This window comes from Capra hircus, chromosome 6 (assembly GCF_001704415.2).
Source record: "Capra hircus breed San Clemente chromosome 6, ASM170441v1, whole genome shotgun sequence".
NCBI classification, from domain to species: domain Eukaryota; kingdom Metazoa; phylum Chordata; class Mammalia; order Artiodactyla; family Bovidae; genus Capra; species Capra hircus.
Window position 1 is genome coordinate 103,781,003 of NC_030813.1, and position 12,620 is coordinate 103,793,622.

The 12,620-nt window shown below is 42.7% G+C and overlaps 1 protein-coding gene across 5 annotated transcripts in view; it reads right to left on the minus strand.

The window, feature by feature from the left end:
- The window catches only part of EVC (EvC ciliary complex subunit 1), a 93,332-nt gene that overhangs the window by 17,537 nt on the left and 63,175 nt on the right, over positions 1-12,620 (minus strand). For all 5 annotated transcript variants that reach the window (XR_001918215.1, XM_018049716.1, XM_018049719.1 and 2 more), the window contains exon 13: positions 3,970-4,079. Coding sequence is in view for 4 of the 5 variants with exons in the window: in XM_018049716.1 (XP_017905205.1) it covers positions 3,970-4,079 (110 nt within the window). In the remaining variant the exon portion in view is untranslated. The remainder of the gene's footprint in view (positions 1-3,969; positions 4,080-12,620) is intronic.

Consider the following 12,620-nt stretch of genomic DNA (forward strand, 5'->3'; position numbering starts at 1 on the left):
TGAATGGACAGCTGATCCAATATCATTCTGAGAGCTGCTGTGAGGGTGTTTCTGCATGAGATTAACGAATAAATGAGTAAAGCAGATGGTCCTCCCTAAAGTGGGTGGGCCTTGTCCAATCAGTTGAAGATCTGAAGAGATGAAATGGCCCACTTAACCACGAGTAAGGAGCAACTCCCTCCTGCCTGCCTGCCTTGAGTGGGACATGGTTTTCTTTTGTACTTCCTTCTCTTTGTACTTAAACTGGAACATTGGCTTTTCCTGGGTCTTGGAACTGCTGACCTTCAAACTGGATGTCACACTATTAGCCCCCCGAGTTCTCAGGCCTTTGAACTTGGGACTGAAATTACATATTGGTTCTCCTGAGTCTCCAGCTTGCCTACTGTGGATCTTGCGACTTCTCAGCTTCTCTATACCTGTACCTATGCATGCATGCTAAGTTGCTTCCGTTGTGTCTGGCCCTTTGCAACTCTATGGACTGTGGCCCTCCAGGCTCCTGTGTCCATGGGATTCTCTAGGCAAGAATACTGCAGTGGGTTGCCACACCCTCCTCCAGGGGATCTTCCCGACCCAGGGATTGAACTCGTGTCTCCCATGTCTCCTGTATCGGCAGGGAAGCTCTTTACCACTAGCGCCACCTGGAAAGCCCACCTATATCTCTATTTTATCACCTATACTATATCTTCTATTGGCTCTGTTTGGAGAACCCTGACTAATACACTGACCCACTAAGAAACACCCCACAGGGAACCTTTCCAGAGGCAACAGGTTAAAATTATCCCATCTTCTGCTGCCCATCCTTTTAGATGTGGGTTATAGTCAGTCATCTGTCCTTTGATTAACCTTTTTAACTTTATCACATTCTGCCTCAAGTTTCAGACGCATATATACAGTTGCCTTCAGTACATATCCACTCAAATTTCTTACATGACTCTCAAAATTAACATTCAGAACTGAAATCATGAACTATTTTTGAGTTCCTATCTCAATGAGTCAAGTAGGAAACTCTGGTTTAGAGAGGTTCAATATTTGGTTTTATAACTTGAGGTATTTTCTTACAGCCTGAAAAGTGGAACAGAAAACTGTCAGTCAGTTTACCAAGGAGGAGAGAACCAGCAAACACTCCTAAAAATAAGAAATCACCCCTTGCAAAGACCTAATTTTGAATCAGCTAAATTCACCAGTGGAGTGGTTGATCTGCCACTGTCTGAAATCCCTGCTGCAAGTAAGATAAATCCTATCTGGAGGAAGATCCCATCATTCAAAGTCCTAAGTTATTACTACGATTTTTTAATAACACTGTCTAGCATTCAATAAAAATAACCAGACTTGCAAACAGATAAGAACTGACCAAAAATAAAGGAAAAAAAAAAACAGACAATAGAAACATGACCACAAGATACTGGATATTAAAATAGTCAGCTATAATGAATATGTTCAGGAAATTAAATAAGATGAATCTGATCAGAAAACTGGAAACTATGACAAAAATAAAGTGGAAATTCTAGAACTAAAAACACAGTAACCAGCATTAAGAATTCAGTAGATGAATTGAACAGCAGATAAGACACAACTGAGGAGAGTGTGAAGGGGAAGAGAGCCAGAACAAGTTATCTAGACTGAACTACAAGGAACAAAAATATAGAATAGCATATAACACAAATAACCTAAGGTAAAAAAATCTAATAAACATAAAATTGCATTCCCAGGAAGAGTAGGAAAAGAATAAGCAGAAGGAATATTTAAAGATATAAAGATTCGGAATTTTAAAAAACCGATCAATGATAGCAAATTACAGATTCAAGGATCACTACAGATTTAGTAAAAACAGGAAATGCACAAAAACCCACATCCATGTTTAGGCATATTATAATAAAATGATGAAAACCAAAGAACAAAAGAAAATCTTGAAAGCAATCAGAAACAACTGAAATCAGAAACAAAAGATTTCTTTAAAAGTATTTAAAAGACAGCTAAACTAGGATTTTACACCCAATGAAAACATTCCTCAAAAATGGAGATAGACATTTTCAGACAAACAAAATTTAAGAAAATTTGTCAGTATCTAAAATAAACAGAACCTTCATACAAAAAGATATACTCCTAGGTGGACACTTAAAAGATGCAGGAAAGAATCAAGAGCAACATAAAGTGTAAATCTAAATGAATACTGACTGCATAAACCAAAACCAGTATCTTGTGGAGTTGCAAATGTACAAAGAAAGTGAAAGTGAAAGTCTCTCAGTCATGTTCAACTTTTTGCAACCCATGGACTGCAGTCCATGGAATACTCTAAGCTGGAATACTGGAGTGGGTAGTCTTTCCCTTCTCCAGGGGATCTTCCTAACACATGGATCAAACCCAGGTCTCCCGCATTGCAGGCAGATTCTCTATGTACAATGCCCAATAAGAAAAGCATTTTTCCTCTGTGAGAGAGAAACTAATGGAAATAAAGCATTCTACTGTCTTGAAAGAAGGAACATGTTAACGTATGCTATATTTTGGCACACAAAGGATGCAATTCAAAATCTCTGAACCATTAAAATCACAGTAAAAGAATATATAACTAATAAGGTAAATCATTAATATATAATATATATATATTATATATATAATATATAACTAAAAACTAAATTAGAGAGAGAAAATAGAAAATAATAAAACACCTAAACCAAAAGAACTGTGGTATTGGGGAAGACTCTTGAGAGTCCCTTGGACTGCAAGGAGATCCAACCAGTTCATCCTAAAGGAGATCAGTCCTGAGTGTTCACTGGAAGGACTGATGCTAGAGCTGAAACTCTAGTACTTTGGCCACCTCATGTGAAGAGTTGACTCATTGGAAAAGACTCTGATGCTGGGAGGGATTGGGGGCAGGAGGAGAAGGGGACGACAGAGGATGAAATGGCTGGATGGCATCACTGACTCGATGGACATGAGTCTGAGTGAACTCCGGGAGTTGGTGATGGACAGGGAGGCCTGGCGTGCTGTGGTTCATGGGGTTGCAAAGAGTAGGACATGACTGAGCGACTGAACTGAACTGAACTGAAACCAAAATAAGGAAAGAGAGGAGAGGAAAAGGAACATAGAGCAGATTGGAAAAACGTAAAACAAACAGAAAGGAGATAGATTAAAAATCTAAATATATTACCATAAAGTTGTACATTAAATATAAATGGACTAAATATTAGTACTATTAAAAGACATAGTTTTGAGACTAGATAAATCTTCCAATTGCTCACTACTGTCCTTAACTTGCTCACCAGATTCTCCTTACTTGTTTCCATCTCCTGATACCTATCCAGCAATACAGCTATCCACATGCTTCTTGATATATACACAAAATAATTTCCTGGAAAGGACTGGGCAACTAGAAAATTAGCTACATCTAAATAATTTTTCTTATGTAAAGTAAGGAAAAAGAAATATTTTTCAGGAAGCTGAAAAAGTGATACCACATTAATAACTAAAGAAAGAATATTTTAAAATATAAAATTTGTTAATAAATGAGGAATGACTGAAAATGGGCAAAAGTGGTCTTTTTAGGAGTGATGGAAGTTTTTTACAATTGGATCGTGGTGATGGGTGCAGAACTCTTAAAATTAACTAAAAATCATTGAATTGTACTCTTAAAAATAATGTATGTAAACTATACCTCACAAAAGGTGTTTTAAAAGTTTCTATGAAAGACAACTCTATGAAGTAGGTATTGTTAGCCCCATTTTATGGATGAGAAAATTGAGGGTAAGAACAATTCATGTGCCTACACCAGGTCTGACTTCAACCTTTCATACATGGCACTCTGTTATCACTGTGTATTTCATATTCATGTTTATAATTTGGTTGTTCTCAAAACTACACTGTAAGGGAGGCCCAGGGGGGTGGGAGCTAACTTACAGATGAGGACACGGAGGCTAGCATGGAGCATCACACCGGACAGAAGGCCCCCAGCGTACATAAAGTTATACTCACTCTTCACTGAGGCTGCCAAGTTGGCCCAAGACTCGGTGGATGATGTTCTCATGGTCATCTCTCAGGTGTGTCTGTAGCAGAGTGGACAGTGCATGCTCCTCCATCCACACCTAAACCCCACAACAGAGGGACAGGGGTCAACCTCAAGTTCACTTCATCCATCAGCGCTTTGTCGGATCATACTTTTTGTTTCTTATTTTTAAAAACCCCTCTTTTGATTTAATTAATTTTTCTCTTATGTGCTAAGTCACTTCAGGCGTGTCTGACTCTGTGTAACCCCATGGCCTGTAGCCCACCAGGTTCCTCTGTCCATGAAGTTTTCCAGGCAAGAATACTAGAGTGGGTTGTCATTTCCTACTCCAGGAATTGTCCCAGCACCATTTCTGATAGAATTTATCTTCTTATGACTGGCCTGTCATGCCACTTTGTCTGACATAGTTTCCATGTGCACATGAATCTCATTCCAGGCTCTTTATTTAATTCTGCAGGTCTGTCTGTACCAGGACATCACACTTTGAGTTCTGCAATTTATAACAAGAGTTCATAGCTGCTAGAGCACGTCTTCCCATATTCTTTTGTACAAAACTGTCTTAGCTATTCTTGGTTCCTTTTCTTCACACATGAATTTTAGGGTCTGTATATCAAGTTTGGGAAAAAGCTCTTTGGGGATTCATTTTGTAATTAGATTAAATTCATAGACTTATTTATAGAAATTGAATTTTCCTATCCAAGAACAAAGCCTTTTTCTCAATTCTTTATCCTTTCAATAACATTTTATAAACTTCTCCACTGGACTGTGTCATGTCCGACTCTGCGACTCCACGAACTGTAGCCTGCCAGGCTTCTCTGTCCATGGAATTATCCAGGAAAGAATACTGGCATGGATTGCCATTCCCTTTTCCAGAGGAACTTCCCAACCGAGGGATCAAACCCTGGTCTCCTGCCTCGCAGGCAGATTGTTTACCGTTTGAGCTACAGGGAAGTCTTCTCCATTAAGCTCTTATAAACACTGGTCAGATTTATTTTTAGACACCCTGTAGCTTTTATTCTAAAGGGGATCTTTATGTTATCACTACTATTCTCTTCTACTGCTTTGAAAGTTACCTATTCTATTTCTATTCTATCTACATTAAAAAATTTTAACATATATTCCTGATTCCACAAATCCAAAGTTAATCAACATTTCTCTTACCTTAGGATTCATGACTGTCAGCACTTCTGAAAATTTCTTATCCATTATCAGCTTCAATATTATCTCTCTTTCATTCTCTCCATTCTCTCCTTCTAGAATTGCTGGAACACTAAGGAAGTCCCCCCAGGACTTTCACATTCTATTCCCATACCTCCTGCTGCTGCTAAGTCACTTCAGTCGTGTCCGACTCTGTGCGACCCCATAGACGGCAGCCCACCAGGCTCCCCTGTCCCTGGGGTTGTCCAGGCAAGAACACTGGAGTGGGTTGCCATTTCCTTCTCCAATGCATGAAAGTGAAAAGTGAAAGTGAAGCCGCTCAGTCATGTCTGACTCTTAGCGACCCCATGGACTGCAGCCTACCAGGCTCCTCCATCCATGGGATTTTCAAGGCAAGAGTACTGGAGTGGGATACCACTGCCTTCTCTGCCCATGCCTCCTAATCTCTCATTTCTTCCATCTCTTTAGCCCTCCATGTCATATTCTGAACTACTGTCTCACCTTTATCTCCTAGTTCACACATTGTGTCTTTAACAACACTGAATTTGATATTTAACATCCATTAAATTTCTGTTTTCATGATTATAATTTTCATTCATAAAAGTATATAGTTTTTAAATATGCCATCTTTTTATATCATGTCTTGTTTTTATGCTAGTAATTCCTCTTGTTTTTTTTCTTATTGTTTCAAGCATACTTCCTTTATAAATGCTCTCTAATAGTCTCTCCATCTGAATTTCTTGGTGCTTGTGGTCTAAACTTGGTGCTTGCTGTATGTGCTGGCTCTCACTTATGGCAGATTGTTCCCTGTGTGTTTCGTAATTCTGGATGTTAGCTCATCTTCAGTGTGGCTTTGTCTGTGAACATCTTGTGAGGTCCCAGGCCACACAACTGATGCACTAAAAAGAATAGCAGAAACTCAAATCTAAGTCTGTCTGTCTCCAAAGCTTGAATGTTTTCTAGGTCCACCATGCACCTCCCTAGCTCACTCACATCACCAGGAGAAACCAGCACTTAGCAACATGCAGTTAGACTGTGTTACACCGAGGGCTCTGTCTCTAAGGTGAGACTCTTTCCCTTCCCCTACATCTGTAGTGTTTCTCTGGAGATGGCCATGCGGCATGCAGAATAGGGACAAAGCACAGAGGCTTCCCTGGTGATTCAGCCTGCAGTGCAGGAGACCTGGGTTCAATCCCTGGGTCAGGGAAGATCCACTGGAGAAGGAAATGGCAACCCACTCCAGTATTCTTGCCTGGAGAATCCCATGGGCAGAGGAGCCTGGCAGGATAGAGTCCATGGGGTCGCAAACAGTCAACCATGACTGGGCGACTAACACTTTCACTTTCACAGAGGCTTTGAGTGTGAGTAAGCAGCCTAGGCTTCAGTTCTCTCGGCCTTGTAATTTAAAGCACTTACACTTAATCACACAAAATCACACTATGTTACCCAGAACTATTTGTTAAAGCCAGTTTCTAATGTGTTTTGTGAGAACTCTACAATAACCTGTCAAAGTGCTTAGGAAACCAGAACACTCTAGTAAATTCAACACAGTCTAGATTCCCTAAAAATAAATTAACATTGTCACTAAAGTACATGGGGGTTTTTGATGTGCATTTAGAGAAGACAGATAAAGCTAGTAACAGGATCCAAAGATGGTCAGGAGTACAGAGATCATCCAACCAGATGGTACCCAAAGGGATCACACCATTTCTTTAATATTGTTGAAGGCAAGTTCATGAATGTTTGAATTTAGAAGCAAAGAGCTGCTTCCCTGGGCTTGAGTGTTGACCCTGTTAAGTGCTACTGGGTCATTTGTGGTTTCCAATATGGTTACTGTTGTTTCAAAGTTTCATCTACTAAGGAGAGAAAGGGAAAAGCAACCAACAGTCAGCACATGCCTGGTACGTGTTGGGGGTTTTGGAACATTCTCCTATAAAGGAAAAGAAAGAAGGAAAGTGAAGCTGCTCAGTCGTGTCTGACTCTTTGCGACCCCATGGACTGTAGCCCATCAGGCTCCTCCATCCATGGGATTTTCCAGGCAAGAATACTGGGGTGGGTTGCCATTTCCTTCTCCAGGGGATTTTCCTGACCCAGGGCTCGAACCCAAGTCTCCCGCACTGCAGCCAGACTCTTTACCATCTGAGCCACCAGGGAAGCCCTCCTATAAAGGAGGTGGGTTTATAAGTGAGCCAGGAAGTGAAATCAACACCTTAGGCAAACACTGGTGTGCAATGGGGGAGGGAGGCACTGCAGGTTTAAAAGCAGGCAGAGAAGGTCTTGGGGTGAAGGTGGCTTGGGAGAAAGTTCTCAAGCAGGACAAATGAGGCAGGAATGCTGGGGAGCTAGAGGCATCCAAGGATACCAGGGAGGCTAGAGTGGAGTGAGAAGGGAGACAGGGTCAGGAGAGGGAGAGGTCAGCTCCTGACATGTGGGGCCGTGCAGGGCAGGATAAGGACTCTGGCTTTTACGCTGCATGAAATGAGTGGAGAAACGAATTGATGTCACACAGTCTCTTTTATCAAGTCTAATGTGCCGGTGGTTATGAAATGCAGTTATTTTAGATCCCATGCAGAGAGAAAAATCACTGCCAATTAAATTAAGAAGATCTCAGTTTTAGAGATGCTAAAATGTGACTAAATCTGCATCTTAGAAATGAATGGGATATACGTTCCCTCTGGAGCACGGAGGGGTCAAGATGGCAGAATAGGAAGACCCTGAGCTCACCTCCTCCCACGGGCACGTCGAAATTACAACTATTCACAGAGCAACTATTGATGAGAATGACCTGAAGAGCAGCAGAAAAAAATCTACAGCCAACGGTATAAAGATGAATGGGAAGTTCCTGTACAGCACGCAGAGCTCAGCTGTGATGACCTAGAGGGGTGGAATGGGGAGGGGGGTGGGAGGCTCAAAGGGAGGAGATATATGAATACCTATATGGCTGATTCACATTATCGTACAGCAGAAACTAAGACAGCATTGTAATGCAGTTATATTCCAATTGGAAAAACACCAGATCAAAAAAACAGAAGAAACCACAATGAGAAGGGTCAAAAGGATCGGGTCAGCATATAGTCAAGTCCCATAATTACACGTGGAGAACCCCCAAACGGAGGATAATTACTATTGCATTGGCTCTCCCCACACAGTGAGGGGTCCAAAGCTCCCCAGCCCAGGGGTTCTGCACTATGAAGAGGAACTCTAAGAATGTTTGGCTTTGAAGATCTTCAGGGCTTATATTTGGGAGAGCCAAATGATCATCGGAAACAGAGATCCATCCTCAAAGGCTGCACACAAAATCTCACGAGGTCCAGGAACCAGGGCAGAAGTAGTCATTTGAAAGAACCCTGGGTCAGATCTACCTGTTGATATTAGAGAGCCTCCCAGAGGGGCAGGAGGCAACCAGAGCTCCGTCTGGGGACAGAAGCACTGGCAGCAGCCATTTGGGGGAGCTCTTTCTACCTCGAAAGTGGTGAAGAATCTGTCTGCAATGGGGGAGACCCAGGTCGGGAAGATCCCCTGGAGAAGGAAATGGCAACTCACTCCAGTATTCTTGCCTGGAGAATCCCACGGATGGAGGAGCCCAGTAAGCTACAGTCCATGGGGTCACAGAGAGTCAGACATGACTGAGCAACTAACACTTTCTACCACGAGGACACATGCTCGGAAGCACCCTTTCTGAATCCCCGCTCTGGCTTATTAGCACAGGGGTCCAGCCTCGCCCACCAGCCTGTCAGCACCAGTACTAGGGCACCTCAGGTGAAGCAGCTAGCCAGGCAAGGACACAAGCCCACCCACCAGCAGGCCAACTGCCTTAGGACCCATAGAGCCTCCAGCTGGCCCAGGACCTGACCCTGCCCACCAACCGGTGGCCCCATACTAGCCCCAAGACCAGCCTCACTCACCAGTAGTCTTAGTAATATTTTTTGGATATGTCTTCTCAGGGGGCTTCCCAGGTGGGTCAGTGTTAAAGAATCTACCTCCCAACCAAGAGATTTGGGTTGGATCCCTGGGTTGGGATGATCCCCTGGAGGAAGAAATGGCAACCCACTCTAGTATACTTGCTTGGAAAATTCCACAGACAGAGGAGCCTGGGATATTATGGTCCGTGGGGTCGCAAAGAATCAGACATGACTCAGCATGACCACCCACTCATGTTTCCTCAGGCAAAGGAAACAAAAGCAAAAATGAGCAAATGGGACTAAATGAAACTAAAAAGATTTTGCACACTGAAGGAAACTATCAACATAATGGAAAGGCTGCCCACTGAATGGGAGATATTTGCAAATGATGCACCCCACAGCAACAATTACCTTGGGCCCACCTGCACAATCAGGATAATCTCCCCTTTTCAAGATTCTTAACTTACTTCCCATCTGCAAAGTCCCTTTGCCACATAAGGTAACATTCACAGCTTTTGGGAAATAGGATGAGGACATCTTTGAGGGGATGTCAGGCATCTTTCGGCCTAACCGAGCAGACTGGGGAGAAGCCCACACACCTGCATTAGAATGGATCACACTTTGAGGACCACTAGGTTGGGGCAGTGGCCGAGAGGAACAACCCCACGTTCAAGGAGCGGTGGCTGTACGGGAGCAGGAGGGCCAAGAGGAGCTATTCCACATTCAAGGTCAGGAGGGGCGACCTCATCCAAGGTAAGGGGTAGTGGCTGTGCTTTGAGATATCCCACGTCCAACGTAACAGAAACCCAAGTAAGATGGAGAGGGCATCAGAGAGCAGACACACTGAAACCATAATCACAGAAAATTAGCCAGTCTGGTCACATGGACCACAGCCTTGTCTAACTCAATGAAGCTAAGCCATGCCATGTGAGGCCACCCAAGACGGACAGGTCATGGTGGAAAGGTCTGACAGAATGTGGTCCACTGGAGAAGGGAATGGCAAACCACTTCAGTAGTCTTGCCTTGAGAACCCCATGAACAGTATGAAAAGGCAAAATGAGAGGATACTGAAAGAGGAACTCCCCACGTCGGTAGATGCCCAATATGCTACTGGAGATCAGTGGAGAAATAACTCCAGGAAGAATGAAGGGATGGAGCCAAAGCAAAAACAATACCCAGCTGTGGATGTGACTGGTGATAGAAGCAAGGTCTGATGCTATAAAGAGCAATATTGCATAGGAACCTGGAATGTCATGAATCAAGGCAAATTGGAAGTGGTCAAACAGGAGATGGCAAGAGTGAACGTCGACATTCTAGGAATCAGCAAATGAAAATGGATTGGAATGGGTGAATTTAACTCAGATGACCATTATATCTACTACTGTGGGCAGGAATCCCTTAGAATGGTCAACAAAAGAGTTCAAAATGCAATACTTGGATGCAATCTCAAAAACGACAGAATGATCTCTGTTCGTTTCCAAGGCAAACCATTCAGTATCACAGTAATCCAAGCCTATGCCCCAACCAGTATCGCTGAAGAAGCTGAAGTTGAATGGTTCTACGAAGACCTACAAGACCTTTTCGAACTAACACTCCAAAAAAGATGTCCTTTTCATTATAGGGGACTGGAATGCAAAAGTAGGAAGTCAAGAAACACCTGGAGTAACAGGCAAATTTGGCCTTGGAATACAGAATGAAGCAGGGCAAAGGCTAATAGAGTTTTGCTAAGAGAACACACTGGTCATAGCAAACACTCTCTTCCAACAACACAAGAGAAGACTCTACACATGGACATCACCAGATGGTCAACACTGAAATCAGACTGATGATATTCTTTGCAGCCAAAGATGGAGAAGCTCTATACAGTCAGCAAAACAAGACTCAGACCATGAACTCCTTATTGCCAAATTCAGACTTAAATTGAAGAAAGTAGGGAAAACCACTAGACCATTCAGGTATGACCTAAATCAAATCCCTTATGATTATACAGTGAAAGTGAGAAATAGATTTAAGGGACTAGATCTGATAGACAGAGTACCTTATGAACTATGGACGGAGGTTTGTGACATTGTACAGGAGACAGGGATCAAGACCATCCCCATGGAAAAGAAATGCAAAAAAGCAAAATGGCTGTCTGGGGAGGCCTTACAAATAGCTGTGAAAAGAAGAGAAGCGAAAAGCAAAGGAGAAAAGAAAAGATATAAGCATCTGAATGCAGAGTTCCAAAGAAGAGCAAGGAGAGATAAGAAAGCCTTCTTCAGTGATCAATGCAAAGAAATAGAGGAAAACAACAGAATGGGAAAGACTAGAGATCTCTTCAAGATAATTAGAGATACCAAGGGAACACTTCATACATTGGAGAAGGAAATGGCAGCTCACTCCAGTTCTTGCTTGGAGAATCCCAGGGACGGGGGAGCCTGGTGGGCTGCTGTCTATGGGGTCGCACAGAGTCAGACATGACTGAAGTGACTTAGCAGTAGCAAGGGAACATTTCATGCAAAGATGGGCTCGATAAAGGACAGAAATGGTATGGACCTAACAGAAGCAGAAGGTATTAAGAAGAGGTGGCAAGAATACACAGAAGAACTGTACAAAAAAGATCTTCACGACCCAGATAATCACGATGGTGTGATCACTCACCTAGAGCCAGACATCCTGGAATGTGAAGTCAAGTGGGCCTTAGAAAGCATCACTACGAACAAAGCTAGTGGAGGTGATGGAATTCCAGTGGAGCTATTTCAAATCCTGAAAGATGATGCTGTGAAAGTGCTGCACTCAATATGTCAGCAAATTTGGAAAACTCAACAGTGGCCACAGGACTGGAAAAGGTCACTTTTCATTCCAATCCCAAAGAAAGGCAATGCCAAAGAATGCTCAAGTTCAGTTCAGTTCAGTCGCTCAGTTGTGTCCGACTCTTTGAGACCCCATGAATCACAGCACACCAGGCCTCCCTGTCCATCAACTACTGCACAACTGTACTCATCTCACACGCTAGTAAAGTAATGCTCAAAATTCTCCAAGCCAGGCTTCAGCAATACGTGAACTGTGAACTTCTAGATGTTCAAGCTGGTTTTAGAAAAGGCAGAGAAACCAGAGATCAAATTGCCAACATCTGCTGGATCATGGAAAAAGCAAGAGAGTTCCAGAAAAACATCTATTTCTGCTTTATTGACTATGCCAAAGCCTTTGACTGTGTGGATCACAATAAACTGTGGAAAATTCTGAGAGATGGGAATATCAGACCACCTGACCTGCCTCTTGAGAAACCTATATATGCAGGTCAGGAAGCAACAGTTAGAACTGGACATGGAACAACAGACTGGTTCCAAATAGGAAAAGGAGTACGTCAAGGCTGTATATTGTCACCCTGCTTATTTAACTTATATGCAGAGTACATCATGAGAAATGCTGGGCTGGATGAAGCACAAGCTGGAATCAAGATTGCCGGGAGAAATATCAATAACCTCAGATATGCAGATGACACCACCCTTATGGCAGAAAGTGAAGAGGAACTAAAAAGCCTCTTGATGAAAGTGAAAGAGGAGAGTGAAAAAGTTGGC